Genomic DNA, 24,654 nt, shown 5'->3' with positions numbered 1-24,654 from the left:
CAAACTAAATGCTTAATCATGCTGATTACGTGAAACCTGGAAAAGACCTGCAACATTTAGGAAAAGGGAGAAAAAAAAAGAAAATATGAGAAAAAAGGAAAGAATTTGTGTTTTTGGCTCCTGGTCAGGTTGGAGCTGTCTCCCTCACTCACTCCCTTCCTCTTCACTCTCGCCTGTTCCCCTTCCTTTTTTCTTTCTCCTAACTTTCCCCTGTCCCACTCCCACTCTCTCTCTCGCACATCTGGAGGGTATCTGGTGTGGCTGTGTGACTCCTCACTTGCTATGGGACAGCCTGCGTTGGGACTGGACGTCAGACTTTCAGCAAGCGTTGGTCGAAGAGGTAAAGTAGTAAAAAGGCAGACAAACGTTGCTTTCTGCAGACTTCTCCTGCTGCATGTTTTATGGTCAGCTGTCATGTTATATGGAGCTTAGACGGAGCTTTAAGTGTCAGCGTCACCCATCCGTGCATGACAACTCTGGCATGTGTATTTTCAGACGATCCAGACTTCTTAACAGTGCAGAGAAGCCACTTTGCAGCTGCTGCTGCTGCTGCTGCTGCTCGGCCGAGGCTGATAACAACATGATGACTTTTAATTTAGTAATCACAGGGTTACATGAGAGCGCTGTGACTTTACACTCCTCTCCTCTCCTCTACACTCCAGATAGTAGAGTGTAATGATACATGTTTTTCATTTTATCATCAGACAATAAATGCAGCAGAGTGCAACAGGCTTTTATTTTCCATTTCCACGGTGTGTGTGTGCATCTGTGTGTGTGTGTGTGTGTGTGTGTGTGTGTGTGTGTGTGTGTGTGTGTCCATGTTTGCCACAGTCTCTCCGGCAGAGACGGATCTCTGAAATGACTTTTCACTGGGTTGTCTTGAGAGCTGCCATGTGTGCCCATGAGTGGAGCTTTTCTATCAACAAGAGATGATCTGAGAGCTTTTTTCCCCCCGGCTTTACCAAAAAACGCTGCCCTCACAGAGGCTGCTGTCCGGAGAAGATGGGGTCGGATCATAATTTATTGAGCCCCACAGGGTGAATTCACGAGTCAGAGCAGCAAAAAGGCAGAAATACTATAAACAACTAGAGAAACTTATAAAATGACTTATTACAAATTCATACAACAACAATACAACAAAAAGAATTCAACTCAAACTAAAGCAGAAGAACTGAAATACACTCTTAAACAAAGTGACATTATTAGTGGCAGCAAGTCAAGACAGTATCTGTAAGGGTGATATCATTAAGTCAATTATTATCATTTTACAACACTGGGGTTGTAAAATTGAGTTTTGGCTCTTTATGCAAAAGAAAAAGACACCGATGCAACAAGAGAAGAAGCTGCTCTGTAGTCTGGTGGTACGGCAGCAGATGACAGCAGGATGAGCAGCAGCCAGTGTGACTGAGGCGCTGAAGATGGTACCAGTGATGTTCTGGTCGGATTTACTCACCTGCTGTAGAGACCTCCGTGCACCAACCAGGCCGGGTCGTGATGTTTTCCAGTCAGGATGGTTTCTCTACTCTACTAAGGCCATGTCCACATGGACCAAAACATCTTTTTTTTCCTTTGTCTTCCTTGGCATCGTTCATACAAACAGGCAGTAGAAGGACAAACCGAACACAACAAGAAGACGAAAATGGCTAGTCGGTTGTCCATAACCTTTTTTTGCTCAGCGTAGTGGCAGAGAAGCAGAATATTTTGCCCTGATTGGCTCAATATCTTCTGCAGCACCAACACAAGCATGTAGTCCGCCATTGTTGTTGTTGTTGTTGCTATGAGACGTTGCGGGGTTAAGAGGAAGAAAGGTCGAGGGACGGGCGATGGCGTCAGCAATACGCAAAGCAGGCAAATCCGCTGTCCGCACGAGAACGCAAGGGCGGCGTTTTCACGTTTTTTACACCCTGAGACCAGATTTTAAAAAAGTGCGTTTACAGGATCCATGTGGACGATCAACCAAAACGATGCAAAACGTGCGTTTACACACAGAAGCGTTTCCATGTGGATGGCCCCTAAGACGTGGAGCCTTTTAGGTACTTTATTTGTTGACTTTTTTACCAGGAAGTTGATGTGCGATGACGGTGATAGGTTCTCTATGATGCTGATTCACAGGAACCTAAAACTGCTCACCTGCTCCACCTCAGCTCCACTGATGCTGACATGATTGTGTGTCTTCGCCTCCTTTTTTCTAAAATCAACGATCAGCTCCTTGGTTTTTGCTGACACTTAGCAATACATTGCTCTCTGTGCTCCAATCTGCACGACTGGTGACTTCCTACCAATATGGACAATCTGGACGTTGTTTATAATGCAGCCGACGATGGTGGCATCATAGTTCACCGGAGAGTTTTCTTGATGTCTGGGAGTGCAGTCATGGGTGTTCAGTGAGAACAGGAGTGGGATGAGCACAAAGCCCTGGGGGACTCCGGAGTTGAGTGCTAAAGTAGAAGAGGTGCGACCACAAACCCAAACTGTTTGGAGTCTGCTTCTTAATTAGTCCAACGTCAGGTTGAGGAGACTGTGATGGTAGTGGGCACCAGTGTTTTGCACCTAGGTGGGATGATAGTTCATTTAATCTATACCTGAAGACGTGAATCTTACTCATAAATGTTTGTGTGTGAGCACAGAGGTCGGGCTGTTACAGGTGATGATTATATTCTGTGTTTCTTGCAGTTGGTGCCGACTGAAGCTTCAGACTCAGCAGAGAGAGGAAACAGAGCCGACCGTCTTTTGTTCTTCACCTGGTGCGTAAACGATGCAAACAATCCATCATTCTCTTGCTTTAAAGGTTGAAGACACTCGAGGGAAAAGGTAATAATTTAAAAAGAAAAATTAAGGAAGCAGGTTGAATATCCTACATTTTCATACGTAGTATTGATCAAGCTCCTTTAACCCTGATTCTACTGGCCTGTTGTCAGTCTCAGTGCATCAAATGCAGCAGCACTCTAAGATTAAAGCTGTATTTACCCGTTTAGTGTCACTTTTTGAAGAAAACCACTAATGCAGTAGCAAAAAGAGGGGGGAAAGTCCACGTCAGGGGGTTGGTTGGGGTGGTTGGATGGGTCATACACTGGACTTTCCCAAGGCTGGCGTTCCTCTCCCGATTGTTACCAAGAATTGTTATGTTAGCGAAGAAAGTTGACCTACATAAATGACAAATCCTGCGTGATGTGAGTTACGAAGGTTACAGGACTGCACATAATTATTTTAACCCAAAGTTTGCTCTTGTCCTAAACCTGACCGTGCAGTTTTCAGAGCCGAAGTTTAGCTACGTTGTTTTGGGGCCTAAACCTAACCACACTGTGACTGCAGCACCAGAAGAAAAGTCTGGGGATCATAAAAATGATGACAATACACCCTGAGGGGAATATGAATGTCTGCACCAAATTTAAAAGCAATCCGTCCCATTGTTTCTGAGACGTTTGATTCAAAACCACAAATGTTGGGTGCCCATTAGCTCAGTTGGTAGCGCAGGCGCCCCATGTGCAGAGGCTTTGTCCCCAGGTTCTCTCTTTCACCCGCATTTCCTGTAATCTCCAAAGATGTCCTGTTAACAAAGCCACACAAAAAGGACACAAATGTCAAACTCATAGTGACGCAAGATGAAGAATCAGGGTAATCCATCCAGTAGTTGTTGTAGTACTATTAGATTGGATGGAAGTCAGCCACCTCATACCAGATAAAGGACAGTTTTTATCTATTTTCCAGACTCCAGTTTATAGTCTTTGCTTTTCTTTTGGTGGTGTGACAATTAAATATTCCATTGCAGACTTCACTGCAGTTGTTTTTTTTTACCGAATCTAAAGCACACAGACCTCCATGCCAATATTTTTTCCACCTTGGTTTCACTCCTGGTGGGCTCCGTATCCCACAGTATTTCTCCCTGTGACTCGTAAATTGATTTTGACATGTGTAATTGGTGCAGTGCCTCTTTAAAGTTACCACATGCTGCTTTTTTTGCCTTGAAGCAAGATTTGTTTTCTCAACCTCCAGTCCTGTCATTTGAGGATCTGTCAGCCAAAACACAAAACACTCTGCTCTGTTTGGGCCGTTCGCTCTGAAACTGCTTGTAGTTCAAGGCTGAGATAACTGCTCCAACAGGTGGTGAACACAGAGGATATACTATAAAAAAAGCAGTAAATTCAGCTCTGTTTGAGAAATGTCCTTCCTGCTGCTCACACAATGTCCCACGTCTCTCTAGTTCGCTGCTGGAGTTTTTAATCTGAGCTGTGAGAATGTAAACTTTGAGCTGGGAGGAAAACTAGCCTCAGATACAGAGCTGTAACAGTTCTATCTCTGCGCTATGCAGTATCTAAAATCTGTAAAATAAATAAGTTTAAATTGCAGAAGCTCCTATCTCCTACAGAAAACACTGCTACAGCAGAGGAGCGGCTGCATACGTGAATTAATAGGACAGAAATGGGACAGTTTTATTGTCCAAAAAGTAGCAGATTGTAGCTTTTAAGGCCTTGTACTAAAAAACTGTGCCCTTAAACAAGCTGTCAGGACGTCTGTAAGGTTGTGATGTCACAACTATACAGTCACCTCCCTCAGCCACGCCCCCAGCGCAGCTGTGATTGTGGGTGGAGCCTGCTCAGGCATGTGAGAGCTGACCAATAAGAGCAAACTAGGTTTTACAAAAGGGGGGCGGGGCCTGGAAGACACAGGCAGGGTGAATAAATGGCAGCAATGGTGAGTATGACAAAAACAAAGCATGTAAACGTTTTCTTGCATCATAACAGACCTTTAACAAAACATCCCGTGACCTTTTTAACTTTACTATCCCTGTTCTTGTGCAACAGGACGGCTCAGTAGTGGACATGGCCTTTCCCAAGCATTCCATCCTGCAGGCCCTGAGTGTGCTGCTCTTGGCCTGGGTGTTGGTGCGCTGCCAGGCCCCTCTAGAACCAGAGGAAGAGGAGGAGGAAGAGACAAACATCGTAACAATAGGGACGAAACCCGACCCAATTGAATGTCCGCCAGAGTGCAGCTGTACGGCAGAGGGGGTAGTGGACTGTGCCGGAGTCGACCTCATAGAGTTCCCCGCCAAGCTGTCCGACAAAACCCGCCAGCTCTCCCTACAGGTCTTTACCACAGCTGCACACAAACGTAAACATTACCCGAGATGTTCACACCGACATCTTGTGATTCTGTCATTCTGTATTTACTGTTTTGTATTTTGGTCCCCTGATGGCAGAACAACAAAATCGAGGAGATAACAGTGGAGCACATCTCTCATCTGCATCAGCTGGAGACTCTGAACCTTCAGAACAACTGGCTCACCACAGACGGTAAACACTGGAAAACCATCTGAGGTTGTTGTACTCCGGGGGCAGAAGATTAAAGATATGCCTCTCTGAGAGCTGTTGTCTGCTGCGTGTAACTATTGAGTTGACTTTTTTTTTTTCTTCTTTTCAAATCCAGCCAACAGTAACAGAGCAAATGCAGATTGGTGTTTGTTTACTCCCAGCTGCTGCCCGATTCAATTATTTCTATTACACCTTTTTTATGCTTGGGCCAGAACTCACATCCAGGAAATGTTCGGCATCAGACTCTTTTTTTTTTTTTCAAAGGATGGGAAAAGTTTTTAAATGTTGTGTCGATCCAGGTCGAGTTCTGCAAACTAATCTGCCCTGCTGTTCCTACTGGAGTCGGTTCATTCCTTGTTTGCCTTGAAAGAAAATGTCAAGCCCCAGTTGTGGCTCCGACATTCTGCCACGGATCCAAAATAAATATTAAATGGCAAAACCGAGGTCGAGGCTTCCATAACAACTGTTTTGCTCTCGCTGGCTGGGCCTGCGTTGTTTCTGTTAGAGGTGTTGGGTTAATGCCAGTTGGTCGTTATCATTTTGGCGAACAGTGCTGCCAAGATGAACAGAAAAGCTCGCTGGATGTTTGTCTTCCTGGCCAGCTGTGGCTTATGTTTCTCAAGAGGTAACTGCAATTTCCCAAAATCATTGTGAATTAAGAATTGTGTTGTAATGACGCCAGTAAGAGACACGCGACTATTATTATAGATTTTACGTGAGATAACTTCATGTGGTGAGACTTGGCTGCAGTGTGTGTGTGTGTATGTGTTTTCTGATCTGATTCATACTATTTCAGTATAAACAAGAAACTTGAACAAGCTGCTGGCTGAAATTTTAACCAAATTTGTCCGCCTGCTGTCACAGACTTGTTTCGTCAGCACATGTTCTCGATGGGGTTCAAGTCAGGACTGTGGGAAGGTCGATCCAAAACCTCAAATCTAGCCGGATTCAACCAGTCTTCTGCAGATGATTTCAGGTTTTCATTAAGAATTTGGAGTTAATTCTCCTTATTCAGTATTCAGTATTTTACTTTCTTTAGTGCATTAGATCCACAGCATAACACCAGCAGCACCATGTAGGCCTCGCCTTCTTCAGCTTCCAGCAGCTTCTAATCCTTGCAGACTTGCTTTTTTGGTGGGTTTTTGTTGACTCTTGACCATCCTCACCAGTTTTCTCTGAGCAGCAGGTGATAGTTTGAGTTTTCGTCCTGTGCCATGCCTTACCACTCCCATGTTCCCAGTGTTTCTCCACCTGCAGCTCATCACCTCGTTAGTTTAGTTTGTATTGAACCCTCTGCTGTTCCACCACTCAGCTAGGATTGTGCGTTAACGTCGGGGTGTTATGAAAGGTGACACGCTCCCTCACTGATGTGTGTTTGGACAGTGAAACCATTGTTTGGCAACATGGTTATGTTATTACGTGGTTAATTAGCAACATGATATGTCATCTCCACCTCTGCACAGCAAGCGTGGTCGGCTTTTCAGACTTGTAGCTTCTATTAGCCTGTCTCAAGTCAGGCAGATATCGCAGGGGAATATTACTAAAGGTGATTATTGTCAGATGTAGCATTTGTCTCCTTGTTTATTGGCTTTTGACGGTGTGTTTTTCTCTTCATAGGCCTTGAAGATGAAGGTTTTGAGATGCTCGAGCAGCTGGCTTATCTATACTTGGCAAACAACAAGGTGAGTCATCAGCCAGACCTGCAAGATGTTTGCTGTCAGTGCTGACCTCAAATCTGCTTACACGATTCCGATGGCGAGTTTTTATCTTTTCTGAGTCCATCTCTGTAATTTTACTGTATTTCTACTCTACTCTGGTACAGTGACACAGTGCCAGCTGGCAGTGAGGGGTGGCAGTCTCCTCTCGTACACTCTGCTCGAGCTTATGCTTGTAATCACTTCCAGTATGGCTGTGCCAGCTGGTCCGAGCTAAAATGTTACTGACCCTTTTGGACACACAGCGAGAGAAAAGGATGGGACAGATTTGTTTGTGCCTTCGCAGGGATGAATAGGCAAATGGGATACAGGAAGAATAGGGGGATTTTTAAGTGCTCACTAAGCCTCAAAGACACCCATGCTGCTTTAATCCACCAACCATGTTATAAAGGAAGCGCTCTAAATGAACATCTAATCTCACCAGCGCTGCTCAGAATTTTCTATATTCTCTGCTATTTGGTACAGTGAAGCGTTCGTGCGTTCGAGGACAAACGCTGCGTTCATGAAGGTGCACAGTCGCATTTCTGGTTTGCAGCGAGTAAAATCCTCTTTGTTTGAGAGGCTGTAAATATTTTAAAAAACCACACAGAAAGTTAGTCATTCTGCAAACATTTCCTTTCAAAACAACCCACATGCCAGTTTAAAAAAAAAATAGTTAAGGTTTTGAGTCAAGTTTGGCAACTAAAGCTGAATTTGTGATCATGCATTGCCTACAGAGCTAGATGCTAATTATACACGTGTAACTTTAGCACACTGACATGTTTACAAAGATAATGTTAAATGTTTAATGGTTATACATTTAACCATGGTGTCATGAAGTTTTGCCCTGCCATGTGTCGTGTGTTGCTTGTCACTTCCTCCTTTTTCTCTGCTCACCTGTGTCTTGTTTGTCAATCAGCCCTGGAGTATAAAGTCTCTGTGCTCCTCTCGTCTCCGTCAGGTCGTCTGGTTTGTTTCTGGTGTTTGTTCTTGGCTTTATGTTCCTGTTGCTCACGTCATTACTGGTTTGTACTTTTGCTTTTGGCTGTACTTTGTTCAGCTTTTTGTTTTTGGTCTTTGTATCTTTGGTAATTTTGCACTTCTTGTTTTTTTTGGATTCTGTGATTTTTGAATTCCTGCTCGTCATTAAAAGCCCATTTTTTGTTGTTGTTCCTAATCTTGCCTCCCTCCTGAGGATTTTTACATTTGGGCTGTATTTTTCTTTTGCCAGACGTGACACATGGTCTCCATCTTAGTTTTCCAATGTTAGCATGTTAACATTTAACACGCTTCGCCAGGTGGTTTGTTACACAAAGTGAAATTTTGGTAAAAGGCAAATCAACAGTATGAACCTGCTATCACCAGTAAAGCCAGATTGAAAACATCTTTTCCACTGAGAAAAGCCTTCAGTGTGGTTTTTGCTTTCAATGAACTACACTCTCTAGATCTGATATAACTGATGCTATAGTAGCTACGCTAACATCTTAAGAAGCCGCCATTGCTGTTTTCAAACAAACATTTGCGTCTCTTAAACCACACGTAGCTGCCAGTAGTTCCCTAAAGAACGGTGATTGGTTCCACCTGTGTGTTTTAAAGCCCGGTGAGATCATGTGGCCAAAATTCTGACAATTGATCCTGTTGGAAAGGTGAATATCTGCGCTAAAACTATTGGAAAGTAATAATACCAACCTGCTGGTGGCGCTAGATGAAATGTTAGGCGATCACCAAAGTCATGAGTGTGCAGTACATCCTCAAGTAACCATGTTGATGACATTTCATGGGACACTGTTATTTAGTTTTCCAGTGGCTCTAGATGGAAAGTTGTGGGAACACCAAAGTTATTACGATGCCTCATCTGGGGAGCAATTTCTAAAACAAAAATTATAACATTTCAAGGCTTTTCATCTGATCTTCGGTTGAGAGAATTCAGTCACAACATCCACGCTGCTACGGCGTCTACAGACTTGTATACATTTGAATTTGGGGGAAGATGGTTTAAAGACTCAAAGGCTGGTTGGTATTGTACGCTCCCCATCCACCCCACCCAGAGGTTTTACTTGCCAGTTGTACCTCATTTCGATGCTGTCATTTTCCTGATGAAGACAATCTCAAGAAAATCAAGAAATCTAACAATGTCCCGTCATGCATCTTTTCTTCTTCTTCTTCTTCTTTTTCTTCTTCTTGCAGCTCACCTCAGCACCTAAAAGCTTACCGCCCTCGTTGGTTAGCGCTGATTTTGCTGCTAACCAGCTGACAAGGATTTACCCCTATACATTTGGCCAGAAACCAAAACTGAAGTAAGAACGTCTGTGTTCGTGTCAATCAACTCCTTTTTCCTTGAATTATGTCCGATTACTCATGAAGACCCATTGATGATTGGTCTCTCAGGTCTGTGTACCTCCATAACAACAAGCTGACAGACGCAGGCCTTCCGGATCAGATGTTCAACGGTTCTGACAACCTGGAGATCCTCACCATGTCCAGCAACTTCCTGCGGGTTGTCCCGAAGAATTTGCCCTCCACCCTTTACCGCCTCCATCTTAAGGTCAGGCACCTGTTAAGTTTGCAATCCAAATGTTGGCTGGCTGATGTTTCTTCTCATTCATGAATATAGCAAAAAAACAACAACACAAGGATTGCACTTTTTTTTTTTTTAAACAGAGTAACAAACTGGAGAAAATCCCAGCGGGGGCCTTTGACAACTTGCGAAACCTCAGAGAGTTGTATCTCCAGAACAACAACCTCAACAACGAAGGCATCGACAACGAGACTTTCAGGTGGGAGTGAAATCAAAACCCACCAGGGGTCCAAATATCACATCCCCTGCTTCCAAAACAGTTTTAAAAAACAGAATGCAGCAACTTGCAAATCCGTTTCAACCTACATTAAAAAAAAAAGAGAAAAGATGAGATAAGTGACATTCGTTGCAACTGTAGTGAAAGAAAAGCGTTGATTATGAGTATGTTTTTACCAGACGAGTGCATCTCCTCGACAGGCACCGTGTGAATGTGAATCCTCAGAGAGAAAGCAGACAGTAACGAATCAAACGACTGATTGATGACTTCCTCTCCTTTTTCTCCTGGCAGCCAGCTGAGCAGCCTGGAGTGTCTGGACTTGTCAAATAACAACCTGAGTGTCGTCCCAAAGGGCTTGCCTCGCAATCTAGTGCTGCTACATCTGGAGAAGAACTCCATCCGCAGCATCCCTGGAGACTCTCTTACATCTGTCCGAAACCTCGAATACCTGGTCCTCCACAATAACAAGCTCCGATCACGCTCCATCCACCCGGCTGCCTTCATGGTACGGTTTGTTTTTCATTTTGTATTCCTTCATATCTTTCCCTGGACGGCCGGCCTTCGAGCACCTTTTGAATCTTGCATTTCCATTTTTTTTTCAACCAGGGCTTGAAAAAGCTGCACACGCTCCACATGTACAACAACTTGCTTGAGCGGGTTCCCAGAGGTTTGCCTCGGCGAGCCAAGACCCTCATGTTACTCCACAACTTCATTGCCGAAATTGGCCGCAATGACCTGGCTGTGCTCTACACCCTGACGGAGCTCAACCTCAGCTACAACAAGCTGACCAGCCCCAGGGTGCACCGGGAGGCCTTCAGGAAGCTGCGCCTGCTGGAAACCCTGGATCTGTCAGGGAACAGCCTTCACTCGGTGCCTCTGGGTCTTCCTCGAAGCCTGCGGCAGCTCGAGATCAAGAACAACCAGCTGAACTCCATACCGGACGGGGCGCTGACGGGCATGGAGAAGCTGGGAAAGCTCGTCCTGAGCAACAACCAGCTGAAACTGAATTCTATCTACCAGGGAGCCTGGATGGAGCTGAGTGCACTCACAGTGAGTGGGCCGGGGAAGGACGACACAGATCAGATAGAAGTTTAAATTGGTTCTGAGCCCTGATCCACTGCAGGAAGATTCAAAGATTAAAGCTTTGGTGTCATGCAATATCATAACTACAGTGTGCCGCAGGAATGAGTCCCAAAACCCCCAAATATGAGTTCCCTCATCTCGATGTCGGTGGGTTTTCAGTAAAATACCTGAAATAAGAGCATCAAGAGATTTGCATGTTTTGTTCTATGACATATAAATAGAAAGAGACGGCTGCTAACAAGAGGACAAGAGGCTAAATCAGACTACGGAGGTTGTCTGGAACGTTAAATGTCACAATGCTGAAGACTCACAAGTCCGTCTTTTCAGGCTTCAGTCGCCAACTTTTCTAACTTTTACTTCACACTTGTAGATTAATGTGTGGAGTATAAAGCAGAAGGAAGCTCAGTTGAAGTCAGGCGACTGAGTTTTAGTTTGTTTATAGCCGTTGACGTTCTCTTTATTTCTCTTTATGAAATTTAGGAAACCTGTGTTTATTTTTGAAGCTAATGAGCTGAGTGTATAAGTAAACTTGTGAACTCCTCAGAACTTATTTTCTGCAATTATCCAAAATCCTGTTCAGCTATTTGTCTTGGTGATACAAACTTCCAGGTTAGGCTATGAAACTACATCACACCTGTCGCTCTCTAGACCCCTTTCACATATTTTCTACAGTGTACGTGAGCAGAAACTGACCGAGAATCCAGCTGCCGGTTAGTGTCCCCAAACAACCTCCAGTGTGTTGAACCCCTTTGTCATTTTTCCATTTGCTCCAGTGTGATTCGTATTTTTCTGTAATCTTGTGTCATCTTTTCAAATTCTTTCCCAGAACTGCCTGGCTGTGTGTTTGAACCCCCGTCTCTGCCAGACACCTGATGATGTGCATTTTAGTTCCAGGAGGTTTTATCCCGCCTCTGGATTTATTGCCTCTCTGAATATTTGAGTTTGCTGGTATTTAGTATTTACGCATTTGGCATCTCTTCGGCAGCAAGATTAAAGGGCACGCTGTTCTTCCTCAGATCTAATATACGAGTTTGTTAATACACCTTTGATTTGTTTGGTTCCTGCAGTGGAAAAAGGGGATATTAGTTACGAATGTGAAGCATATTTCTGTAGGATTCTTCTCGATTGTCATAACTTGTCTTATTGTTTAGGTGAGTTAAATGTGTCATCGTGTTTTTGTTTTTTTTGTATTTTAAGACACTTGACCTTTCCGGCAACCAGCTGTCACACATCCCCTCTGACCTGCCCGAGTCTCTGGAATACCTTTACCTGCAGAGTAACCGCATCTCCAGCGTTCCCGCCTCGGCGTTTGAAGGCACTCCGAACATCAAAGGCATCTTTCTTCGGTAAGAGCCACACATTTCTAACAAACCAGGAGACTGTAGTCGGACTCAGACGTGTCACTGGTGATCGTCAGTCCTTGTCGTTTGCTGCGTGACACGTTCAGCAGGCGGACACGAAGCTGACAGTCGTTATTGTCCTCGAGGCTTTGTGGAAATCTGGTCGATGGCTCCTTACATAAGATCACATTGATCTCCACTTCCAGGAAGTGATTATGCAAGTGCAGCTGAAGAATTAGCTGTGAGGAAATTGTTGCGTGTGTTTATACTGCTCTGTAAATACACACCACTGTGAGTTTGGGTAGAAATGTTTTTCGATTTCTGCACGTTTCACTCACGATGAAGCAACATTATGTAACTCTTTAACCAGAAAATAACATCTTCATGATGGTACGGAGTGTTGTAACAGGGTGAGCAGTGTCTCTATCTCTTATTTCTTAATTTTTATAGATTTATTTGTAGTTGGCGCCTGCATTACATCTGATAAATCCTTACAGACCTTGGATTTGTATTTACGAGGGCACCAGAAATCACACACAGTGCCAATGTCTACACAGTGTTGCTTTAAAGTATGAAAGTAGTGTCCAAAAATGCAAATTTTTATTCAGAAACTCTGAATTTACAGCATTAGTTTGACATTTTTGGAGGCATTTTTATGAAGCTATAGCCAGAAGTCGGTTAGCTTAGCTTAGCACAAAGACTTGAATCAGGGGAACATTGGTCCAAAAGTCAACCGCAACCTTTAAAGCTCACTCATTGTCTCTTTTGTTGACTAACGACTGCATGAGAGTGGCATCAATCTTGTTATGTAACTCTGTGCTTTAAAAAGTGAATAACTGTATATTTTACAACGCAAAACTATTCATTTGCAGATTTAGTAACACTGGGAATTGAGCACGAACCTGCTATTACAGATGGTGAAATGTTAGTTTTAACTTCCAAACCCCGCTTTTAACTCTTCACAAATGTCAAAACATACTTTCAGTCTGACAGATTACAGTCTGAGTGATGTGCGCCTGAGGTCGTACTTTATAAAAAAAGCCCTGACACAATATCCTTCTGTATCCCGGTCTGTTGCTAATCAACTAAATTTGCCGTGTTTTGAAGCGTTTGGTCCACGCTGAGCTTCATTTTGCAGAGTAGCGCCCTGTGGTATCTAATCTCTCCATCTCCTCTAACTTGTGTGCAGTTCAGCAAATTTTTCCACTTCGGTTTTATTCCACATAGTGCAGGCTTATGCCGACAAGCGAGCGCGGCTGAAAGCGGCGGTGAGACAGCCGAGTAAAGAGGTTTCGGACGAGGGCTTTCAAGGCTTTTGTTCTGTTTGGTTGTCAGCCTGACCTCCACCTAGCTGCTTTATGGCTCATGTTGACGGGGGCCTTGACCCCTTCCAGGATGTTGTGCTCTTCGTGTTGTTCATATCAGCTGCTGCCACTGTGGTTTTTTTTTTTTTTTTTTTTAACCAAAATCCCCCCCTACAGATGGGAGCCTTTGACCTGAGCCAATTTAGAGCCTGCTGGGAACGCTTGCATCAGTATGTTGGGGGAGGATTTATGTGTGTGCTAATGATTGCATGTGAACTGCATGTTGGCTAGTTGTTAAAAAAAAAAAAAAAATAAGATCACGAGCAACATATGCATGCAGTTTCACAGATGGTTAAGAATAGATGGAGTAGATTTTTTTAAATGAGCGAGCGAGACACCTGTGACGAGGTTTGATCGACTCGTAACGTGAGCGCTGGCGCCGTTTAACGCTCAACAAATGGATCCCGGCGTCCTGATCCCTGATGCTTGATCCTCCTGACAGATGTGATTTGTAAATCTCACCTGCTGTCTGTTAACCTCTGCTTTTAGTCTCTGCAACGCCCCCGCGTCATCACAAACCAGCCTCTCCTTTGTTTTGTTTTGTTTTTTTCAGTTTTAACCGGCTCTCCGTGGACTCCGTGGACGAGAGCTCCTTCGCACATCTGTCCAACTTGCAAGTTCTGGACATCAACGCGGGAAGCACCGACCTGTCCTTTAAAAGAGAGGAGGAGCAGGAAACATAAGACGGCTCGACTGAACTGACATTGGACTGAGTTGTTTCAAGGACAGAAAAGGGCTTTAAAAAATGGGAATGAACCTGTGAATGTCATGTCCCAGGTCCATTACTGCGACGTGCTGAGTGACAGAGTTACATATTTCTGGTGCAGGATACCAGATGTTCCTTTTAGTTTTCCTTGTTTTGGGCTGGTTAGTATTACATATCTTTTATATCTGAGCTAATATTTGAGTTTGACTGTCTATCCGTCATCTGATCTGATTTTTTTTTTTTTTTTTTTTGGTGCTTTATTCTGAAAAATGCATTCACAAATTCACTGTGATTTTTTTTTTTCCCTGTAAATGTTTGAGAAAACCAAAAAAAGATTTCAAGCAGAGTGAAAAATGTCTGACGTTGTTCACACTGTGTGTGTCTTTTCTCCAAATACCTTTTGAAAAATTTATGTTTTAAGACCAAGAATGTCAATTTACTTGTGAAATACCGAGAATGACAGACACTCATCGCAAACCTGAAGCGGATTTTCCAATTACTCACTTCATCCATCCGACAATCAGAAAACCTTCGAGGATTTAATTGAGACGAGAAAGAATAATAAGAGAAAACCTTCACGTTTTGAAATGCTCTGAAGTTATGATCCTTAAAATGTTCACTACAAGTGACTCATCCACCGTATTCACATTCTGTAATTGTGTTACGAACCGCATTTGAACTTTCTCTCCCTCCAGGTGTTTTACCTGTTGTACTAATGTTTTTTCCACCGCAGAGACAGTGTTAGCAACGAAACAAAAACAAGCATTTCACCTGACAATCACTCACCTGACCTCCAAACTCTGTTGTGGGCTTTTTTTGTGAATGTTGGAATATGAGTCAAACCTTCGTACACAAGCATTATTACGACAAAAGAGGCACTTTTAAGATTTACTGTATTTTCATATCTGGGTCAAACTAAAAAGAACATTTTTGAACAACTCATGTTAGCAGTAGCTTGTTCTGCTCACCGCCGTCCTGAAGAAGTATCGATCTCTGAACGTGACGTAACCTGGAGGACAGTTAAGGTGGAACTACTGTCTTCCAGCAACAACACAACACGATATCTCACGTGACTTTTCCAGCTTTTGATTTTTAGTATTATTTCTTTTATGAAGCTCCTTTTTCAACTTCTAGGTCAATATTGTTTTTCACTAACAACAAAACAACAAATTATCAGTGCATTTACATGGAACTAAGCTTTAGGAGCGTTCCACCTTAACTGTCCTCCAGGTTACGTCACATTCTGAGGTCGACACTTCTGCACTGGCAGGACGGTGGCGAGTGGAACAAGCTACTGCTAATGTGAGTTGTTCAAAAACTTTCTTTTCAGTGACTCTGTGTACACAAACGATGTTCTCAATGCTGGTGTTCATGTGTAGAGACCCTGGTGATGCTACCAGCAAAGTTTCATGTTGTATCGAGCCTTCTTAGAGTTTTATAGATAGAGATTTTGATGCTTTTGTAAATTTGCCCCTTGCACTCCCATTGAAAATGAGTTTGACCAGAAAATGAAAATACGGTAAATCTTAAAAGGGCGTCTTTCGACATAATTATGCTTTTACGCGAAGGTTTGATTCAAATACATTCACAAACAAAAGCCTCGGTTACATTTTGGAGAGAGTTTCACTTCAGCTTGCTTGCTCATCTGTGGGATGTTGTAGCCGGTTGCTTCAGTGACAGTGTCATTTCAAAAACAACTCTTGAATTTCCACAGTTAAATCACACTTGTTGTTACTGCCAGTAACCACATCTTAAGGATTGTAACTTAAGCAAGTAAATGCTTTGTAGTTTTTCCCTTAAATTATTAATCATTTTGAGCCGTTCTCTCAAATCCTGCCGAAGGTGTTGAGAAGTCAGTGAGGTGTTAGAATGAAAAGCAGTAATATTCCTGGATGTTTGTGGATCTCAGCATCATTTTTTATGTTATTACATTGCTATGTGCTTGTGAATTCAATATTCCAAACATGAAAGTGATTTTCAAAACATCTATCTGAAGCTTCAATCCACACTGCTGCTGCTACGTCAGTCCACTTCCTGTTTTATAAAAAAAAAGATGGCAAATATTTTTATATGACATTAAAAGTACTCGTCCTATCACAACTCACTATATTACTATGAATACAGTGTCACTTTCACGTACAATACTGTCACATATACAGTCATTGAACACAGCAATAAATTATTTGAAAAAGGCTGAAGAGGAAGACTGTGCGTTTCCTAACATTCACCCGATAACTCAGCAGGTTTCTCCCACGTCAGGGCGGCGCTCGTTACTCAATATGTACCGTATGTTCACTGTCACGAAGCCAAATACTTAAAAAGAATAAAAAGAAAATACACCTCAAGACTACGATCTGTTATCTTCCCATGAGAAAAAATGTTGGCAGCCTGTCTGTTTTTCCAGCGAGAAGCTCTCTGGAGTGTTTGATAAAATGACAAATGATAAAATGACAAAATACATGAAGCCCAGAATATAATCGGAGCAAATTTATGTGACGAGAGTGAAATGTACCGTAAAGAAATTGCACATGTGAACATTCAGGTTTTTCAAGATTATCCTAATATAATACTCACACGCTGTAATAATTCCTCCCGATCGAAATACCTCGATAAAGTGAAACAGCGTGTCGAGTCAGAACAGTTCGAACGATCGTCACTCGGAGGCTGCACGAACCGTCTAGTGCCCAAATTTACACAAGCGATGGCAGGAAACAGCTTTGTTCAGTCTCAGAGATCATTCACGCAAAACTGCTTTCTAAAGTTAAACCAACACTAATTTGTGGCTTCAGCAGCAATTGTACAAAATGTCGTCCTTGTGGTGTGGAATTCGTTTAAGTATGTTGTTCGCCAGCTAGTCCGAGCAACGCGTGTGCTTCTGTTGTCCAAAAACTAGTCGTGAAATACATGCGGATGACAACATTTGTACCAGAAGCCTCAATTTAGCTTCGGCTTGATGTTAAACAGCAGTTCTGTGTGGTTACCTCCACCTCCAACCTTTGGACCACACTGCTTTATCACAGCTACTCCACTTCCTCTAGTTAGCTTTGCACATATTGATAAAACGCCTGACTTTGTTTTTGCATGAAGCGTTTTTTAGCATTTTTGATAATTTTCACATCATTAGCGTGGTAGCCACTCCGCTAGCACAGCTGGCTGTTATAATTAATTAGATGACCCAAACACTGAGCCGGTAACAAGAGCCACAGCGATACGTTAAGACAATTATGATCAAGAAAATACACGATATGTACGAAGCTAACTGCTAACTGAAGAGTGTAGTAACTAACGGAGGATGTAAAGCTCGAAAGGCAACTACTAGAGTTAAGCTAAGCTAACATAAGAGATTAAGCTCTCAGTGGTTGCGCTCGTTAGTTAAATTATCAACTTGACTTCAGTGTCTTAACCGTTAGCAACATTAGCCTCTCACTCATTGATGTACTAGCATGATCTTCAGAGCTGAGCGTTCTGATAATCACCTCAGTGTTTATTTTCAGGGCTTTGACTCTTTGTTCCACTCTGTGATTTACAGAGCTGGCAAAAAAATTAAAGCGACTAATGAACGCGGTGACTTTCTATATTTTAGCATCCGGCTAGGCTAGCTGACTGGCTAATCTCGCTAATAAGCTGATTAATACACTCACAAAAGTTAATATTCAGTACAAAGCAAAATGTGAAAAGTGAAGTAAACAACTTTAGGATGATAAAAGCACTGCGAATACAAAGAAGGTGACGGTGACGTGACTGTGGAGGTCACCTCCACCTGCAAACAGGGTCCCCACCTGTCACCCTTTGTGTTCTGGAGTCTTAATCCATGGAGGCTTTCCTGTTTTTTAAAACGGTCTCCTTAGCCGCACAGCGTGGACGTAAACCTGGAGGCCGCAAAAACCTTTTAGGCCTCATTCACTCAGTGAACAACTCTTTGTTCGCGTCAGCGGGCGACTTATTTTCAGCTCAGAAATGGTAAAATTCATCCGAGACTTTCAAAACTACCAACCCAACTAGTGGAGACGCACAATGATTATTCATAAGTGTCAAGAAGTTTGATATCCGAGTACAGGAATTAGCATTGAGTGAAGGATAAAAGGAATAGATTTTGGAGGAATGATTGCAGGGAATAATAAAATCTGCATGTGAGTATTGTATTAAAACCAGACCTGAAAAGTTCCAGACCTAAACCTTTTATTTTAAATGCCTTCAGTGCATAATGATTAAAAAAAAAAAAAAAAAAGTAATGTCAATTTATGCAGCAGAGAAAGTTCCAGATGAAGTTTAAACACAGATTTTTTTTTTTTTTTTAAGAAGCAAAACACTCCACTCAACCAGCCAACAAACACGGACCAGCTGGTTTATGTTGAAGTTCCAGTTGTTGTTTTTCGGCTGTTTCAAGTGCCAGGAAAGTTAAATTCGATCACGCGCCCCCTGAGGCTGTTTCAGTCGTCGCCGTCTCAGCCGAGCACCACCAGCTTTTGTTAAGGCAAAAAATTAAAACTAATATGGCATTTTCGCTTTGCCTCGTCATCGATCCGCTCACACCAGACAAACTGCGATCCCCTTCGTCTTCGTCTCCGATATGACACAAACCGCTTTCAGTTGGTATAAAATATAATTAACGACAACACGTCCAAGTAGACGGACAAAGAAAAACTTAAATCATACAAAATGAAGTCAGATAGAAATGAGTTCATCAACGTCATGCTCAGCTGCTCACACCTGGATTCACAGTCCTGGGGGGGTTCAGGTGTGAGCTGACGCTGCTGCTGCACATACAGGACCAGTTTCATGAATGAGTTCACGCTGTCGTTCCTCTGCTGTTTTAACGTCCTCAGTAAGTGTGATGCTCGTCCAGAAAGCGATGTACGTCTATAATGACCCCAAAACAACAGATTTCTCACACAGAGGCTCTCCTCTTAGTTTTCAGGACACCTTGTCACTGATGGGTTTTGCCTCACGTACGTGAGTCCAGGTTGTGCTCAGCAACAGCTACACCGACGCAACATCACGCTCCAAAAGGAGGCTATACGTTGGTCTCCAGGCCGTTCATGTCGATGGCGCAGTGTTCTTTGCTCTTCTTCAGGTGCCTCGGAGGAATCGGAGGCTTCTTCCTCTCCGCCTGCGGCCTGATGCCCTCCTCCAGCTGAATCAGCCGGGCCACGTCTGACGGGATGAGCTCGTGTTTGACCCCTGAAGACGGAGGCCGGTAGTTTCCGTTGTTGTTGTGGCAGTTCATCAGCGGCGGGTTGTTCTGCGGAGGGTTGGGCTCGCAGATCAAAGGCACCTGGGGTCAGACGGGGAAACAGGAAGTGGAGAAAAAATAAAAGCATGTGGGAGGAAGGTTATAAACTGTTGAGAGGGATACAACTTATTATTTTATCTTTTTGGATGTTTAATTTATAAGTACAGACAAAAAAACATCCTTCCGTTTTGGAGTGGTTTGCAAACACACTGAGATTTAAAGAAGTAGAGGAAATAATCTGACTTGTTCAGTGTCAGGAAGTCGTATTGACAGCACGCTGTCAGATCAAGCTTTGATTGTAAGCAGCTCAATCACTACCTCTTAATCAATCGTCCTCCTGCTGTGAGTTTAATTGCTTTCTGCTGAGACTCACCCCGTCTCCTTCTTTCATGAAGTCTTTCCTGCAGATGTGTGCCATGATGCCTGTAGCCAAAGCATCCCCCATCACGTTCACCATGGTGCGGAATCTGTCTCTGCCGGGAGAAGAGGACAGGTGAGAGTTATTCCTGGACGACTTTTTTTTTTTTGGAAGAATGAAATAAGAAGACGGAATTGTTGTTTCATTGTTGTTTTTTGTTTTTGAACTCTGGTGAGATTAGTTTGGATCCGTCACTTACAACGCCCAGTCTACTGCGATGATGAGAGTGATGTCATCCGTTGGCAACCCGACGGATGTCAGCACGATCACCATGGTGACCAGCCCGGCTTGTGGGATCCCTGCAGCTCCGATGCTCGCGGCAGTCGCTGTGATGCTGGAGGGTCACGATCACAGAGAGAAAGTCAGCCAATCAACACAAACATTGGGAACTGTATAATAATAACAATAATATAGATACTATTAATGTATTAATGTAATATATTTAACAAAGCAACTAAAGGGAAATAACAGCTGATAAGAAATTGAGTTATACCTTAAATGAGCTGTTTGTCATTTTGTATATTTAGAATATTAATGAGGTAATAATACAAACTCAGAATTATTTATTTGTTCCATATCTGAGTAAACAAGCTGTTCTCAGAGGAAAATAAGCTTCCTGAACACCGTCTGAAGCTAGAAAAAGGTGGCAGGGTCCGCCACATATGAACAAAGTAAAACAGACAATGACCTTCGACACCTCGAACATCACGTCAACAAACTTATTTCAGCAGTTTCATGAAAGAAAAGACAAGCGGACAGAGACGAACATCAAGGCGCTTTTAGAAAACACGCCATGTGTTTGTTTTTTTTTTTTTTAAATCAACCCGTCAACATCTGGAAACCAAAGCGATGCCTATAATCGAGGGTCTGTTTATACAACAGCTGCCTCTAGTTCTTCCTGCTGTACGGTGGACACCAGAACTAAGATGAAAAAAAAAAATGAATGAGGTTGATTCGTTCAGAGACAAGTCGGATACACACTGCAGAACTTACAGCCAAAGCTAATTTGCAGTGAGGACAAACCAACAACATCACTGATCACCTGAGGAGCCTGATCACACAGACATTCATAGATGAGATCAATATGTGGAGATTTGATCAGATAAAACACTTGCGATGTGTGTCAGTGATAGACATGTTGTTGTTTTTATTTGTGAGTTTCTCATTGCCGTGTTCACGTGATTATAACCTGTGCGCCTTGATAAAGTGGCTGTAATCAAAATGAAGAGGTTTAAATGTGACCTTGAGGTTGATCTTGATCAATGATAATCTGATTCTGAGAACTTCTCAGCCATATCGCCCAGGCCTAACTTAACATATGGACTTGGACACATCTGGAACATGTGTGATTAGTGGAGATTAAATCCCAAAGGTTGCACTGAGACGGACGCACTGACACCAAACAGAGGACTTTACGTCTCAAAGAGAGCAAAGAGGATCAAGAAGCGCCATCTAATCATCAGCATCCCTAACGAGAGTTTACTGGAACTGCTACACGTCAAAGTTGTAAAAAGAAAATACATGTAAAAACGTCAGCACGGAGCTTTAAAGATGGTCGTCTCTGGATGGTGGGATCGTCCAATATTAACAAAAGATATTATAATCACATATCAAATTCTAAAATTAGATGATTTGGGCAGGAAGGTGGGCAGACAGCAGACAGATTGCTCTGACGAACATGGCGGCAATTATTCATTCTGTCAATTTGAAGGGGAAGGCTGAACACACACACACACACACACACACACACACACACACACACACACACACACACCAGTTCATCAATCGAATTAAGCGTATCTTATCTTTAATTTCTCTTCCGGTGTGATAAAACGAGCCCGGTCTCACGAGTCTGATGTTTTTTTAATCACAACAGAATAAAAGTAACCACGTCGCCGTAGCAACTGTCCATCACCGCGCACCAATTAGAAACGTCTCTCCCGTGATGTTAAAACGGGTGGAGTGTGTGGACGGCAGACGACGGGATGATCCCACCGCTCGATGGTGAGAGATGGTGAGGGGGGGGGCTGGGGAGGGTCAGAGGTCCACAAGTGGCGTGACAGGGATATGTGCTGGTTTTATCGAGGCCACATGGCTCTTAGATAAGCGGATAGTTTCAATCTACAGTTGCTGTATGGAATTATATAGACAGACGCACAGCGGCAGATGAAGGAGACGCAGAGGACGACTAAGGGACAAAACACACAACCTTTGTTTACGGTGAAATGGTGACGATGTGTCGATGTGACGATTCTTATCTTGATGTGATTGGATTATCACGCTGATCTTTATGGGTACAGATGAATATTTGCTTTCAGGAATTGATTATCACGACACAGCAGTGAAAAAAAAGTCTCATTTATGGTTGTGTTGTTTATTGTTGTGTCTGTTTGTGTCACGCTTATCGTCGCCCCCCCTAGTCTAATAAAAGGCTGTTGATGGCAGCCCGACACTGAGGGGGTGTGTTGTTCCTCCGAGCGCAAAGAATAATAACAAGTCTTCAACGTCAGATGACAAAACACTGGACTCAGTTCAAGGTTCACTCAGTGATTTTACAGACTCATCACAGTGTTGCTGAAATTCAGGACATAACAAAAGTATTGTTGTTTTCTCCACAGTTCACAGAAGAGGCTCAGCGTGGATGGAAACACATGTCAGCTGTCGTTTTATGAAGCCAGTTACGTTAAAACCTTGTGACAGTGGCAATTTGTGAAAGGTAAGAACATTTTCAATAAATTATGCTAATTTTCAGGTTCATACACCGTTTCAGCTCCTGTCTCCTTAACTCCTCCCCCTGAATACCAAACGTGTGACATGGTGATGTGGTGTGATGTCACAAAGTCACAGAATTAAAGGCGGGACTACTGACGAGGCGTTTTCAGGTGCAGGGTTTTCTGTGGGAGCTTCTGCTGGCTTCAGCCTTTTTGACTTTGTAAATTATTTCGCATTCACGAGAACAAATATGAAACAAAACAAACACAAAACAACAGAACAGAGCTCCTTGATTTGATGTGTTTGGTCACTCGTGCAGTTGAACCAGCTTGTTTGTTGCACGTTGAATCTTTAAAGTCTCATCCACACCTGAAAACACAACGCTTCGGCACAGCGACCAACAATTGACCTACAATCCCAAAGCTTTCAGTGTCTGACAAGTTGGTAAAATAAACTTTTCTCACAAATAGGACCTTTTCTTCAGGGTTTCGTGTAATTGGAATAAAGGACGTTTTTCATTCATTATTCCAGCGATTCAAACTCTGGATTCAAACTCTCCCTGTGTGAAGTATTATCAGAGTTAATTAGAAAAAGTTCGGACACTTCAGAGATGGAATTGGACTTCTTGTGGGGAGTCCTGTCTTCAGAAGCGTAGCGTGCTCTCACTTGTAATGTGTTGTGATTTCCATTTCAATACATCTTATATATTAATAGTCCTCCCGCCGCTGTGATGATCAGTACGCTCTGCCGCCCTCTCCATCTCATTGTGAGTCACCCGAGCTGCCTGGTCAAGAAGCTTTTTCCGCTTTCAGTTTTCCAGCTACAATATACTGCCATGAAATATTTGAATGCTGGGTTCAGCTGCTCATCAGTGACCTTCAGTGTATTTACTGTTACTTTGCTCTTCTTCATCTGATTGGATCGCCTTCTCTCGGTTTTCCCCCTCAGGTGCACAATCCTCCTGCACTTTCTTCTGATCTATTACTATTACCATTTTTTTTTTTTTTTAGTTTATCACAGCCTGTTCTCTGCTCAACTGTTGCACTTTGCCCTCTTCAGTGAGTGAAAGACTGACAGAGAAACGGAGAAGAGAGTGAAATACTGAAAATATCAGACATCCAAGAGAGAAGATATCATGTTTCCTACGGTTTTAAAGGACAGGGACATGCAAGAAGTTAAATCTGCTTCACCTGTTGTTATCCAGATGCTGGTAAATATCAGTTTATTGCAAATATTCATGCAAGTTCATGACAGAAAGGAATTATTCTGCATTGCCTTGTACTGTAAAGTACAATTAAAAGTATTTAACATAAAGAGACCATCAGATCCATCTTTGTGTCCTCACTGTGCGTCTGTTTCAAGTTCAAACGACTACTGACGTCAGAAAATGACATGACAGCACCCTAAAAAAATGGAGAGTTGATATTTTAAACACCAGAGTTTTAAATATGTTATATTATATATCTGCTCTTCAGCCTAAAGAATTTATTGTTGGGCATATCATCGCTTTGAAATCCAGATGATGCGTTTAGCACGTTAATGAGCTTAAAGGCGCAGATGGTGGCTTGCATGCTCCACTGACCTGATGGTGATGATCTGGCCAAAGTCCAGCTCGTAATTATTAACTTGTGCGATGAATATCGCTGCCACGGCCTCGTAGAGAGCGGTGCCGTCCATGTTGATGGTGGCGCCCACGGGGAGCACAAAACGGATGATGCGGCGGTCGATGTGGTTGTTCTCTAAGAGGCACTTGAAGGTTATAGGCAGTGTGGCGGAGCTGAGGAGGTCAAGGGAAACAAGTGTGTTAATAGGTTCGGTTCAACCCTCTCAATCATGCAGCAGATGGCTTTAAAAAAAAGTCTGAACAAGCTGAGCATGTCGTGATTTAAATCCTCATTCTGCGGCTTCTCTTCCTTCCAGGCAGCCACGTTGTTTTCATTCGTTCCCACATGGGGTTGAAAATGAAACCAGTCTGAACTCTTCCGCCGTGAATATAATGT

At 43.0% G+C, this 24,654-nt stretch overlaps 2 protein-coding genes and 1 long non-coding RNA gene across 4 annotated transcripts in view; 2 read left to right on the top strand and 1 right to left on the bottom strand.

Moving 5' to 3' along the window:
- The first annotated feature begins 158 nt into the window (after window positions 1-158).
- Window positions 159-15,292, top strand: podn (podocan). 2 transcript variants are annotated; one of them, XM_037115826.1, is made up of 12 exons: window positions 159-340; window positions 2,674-2,744; window positions 4,803-5,084; window positions 5,198-5,291; window positions 6,927-6,991; window positions 9,191-9,300; window positions 9,392-9,548; window positions 9,665-9,780; window positions 10,090-10,303; window positions 10,405-10,848; window positions 12,079-12,227; window positions 14,139-15,292. In XM_037115826.1, the coding sequence occupies exons 3-12, from the start codon at window positions 4,821-4,823 to the stop codon at window positions 14,266-14,268; spliced, it is 1,743 nt and encodes a 580-aa protein (XP_036971721.1). In that variant the 5' UTR covers window positions 159-340; window positions 2,674-2,744; window positions 4,803-4,820; the 3' UTR covers window positions 14,269-15,292. The 2 variants fall into 2 exon arrangements, with proteins under 2 accessions (XP_036971721.1, XP_036971723.1); XM_037115828.1 differs by lacking the exons at window positions 159-340; window positions 2,674-2,744; window positions 4,803-5,084; window positions 5,198-5,291 and adding an exon at window positions 6,631-6,855.
- A 132-nt stretch (window positions 15,293-15,424) lies between these two features.
- The window catches only part of slc1a7b (solute carrier family 1 member 7b), a 30,033-nt gene continuing 20,803 nt past the window's right edge, over window positions 15,425-24,654 (bottom strand). The window contains exons 8-11 of the mRNA XM_037115938.1: window positions 24,237-24,431; window positions 20,142-20,276; window positions 19,898-19,997; window positions 15,425-19,566 (exon numbers count right to left, since the gene is read on the bottom strand). Of these exons, the coding sequence (XP_036971833.1) occupies window positions 19,306-19,566; window positions 19,898-19,997; window positions 20,142-20,276; window positions 24,237-24,431 (691 nt within the window). The 3' untranslated portion in view covers window positions 15,425-19,305. The remainder of the gene's footprint in view (window positions 19,567-19,897; window positions 19,998-20,141; window positions 20,277-24,236; window positions 24,432-24,654) is intronic.
- Window positions 19,578-24,017, top strand: LOC119029237. Its single transcript, XR_005077933.1, has 4 exons — window positions 19,578-19,822; window positions 19,920-20,017; window positions 22,561-22,658; window positions 23,603-24,017. It is a non-coding gene; the product is annotated as an uncharacterized LOC119029237 (long non-coding RNA).

The sequence above is a fragment of the Acanthopagrus latus genome, chromosome 11, assembly GCF_904848185.1.
Source record: "Acanthopagrus latus isolate v.2019 chromosome 11, fAcaLat1.1, whole genome shotgun sequence".
Taxonomy (NCBI): domain Eukaryota; kingdom Metazoa; phylum Chordata; class Actinopteri; order Spariformes; family Sparidae; genus Acanthopagrus; species Acanthopagrus latus.
This window is presented reverse-complemented; position numbering and strand designations above follow the sequence as displayed.

Coding starts and splice junctions, on each gene's coding strand:
- podn (XM_037115826.1), top strand. CDS start 4,821: ATGGCCTTTCCCAAGCATTCCATCCTGCAGGCCCTGAGTGTGCTGCTC. Junction 10,304..10,404: donor TCCACCCGGCTGCCTTCATG/GTACGGTTTGTT, acceptor TTTTTCAACCAG/GGCTTGAAAAAGCTGCACAC. Junction 10,849..12,078: donor TGGAGCTGAGTGCACTCACA/GTGAGTGGGCCG, acceptor TTGTATTTTAAG/ACACTTGACCTTTCCGGCAA.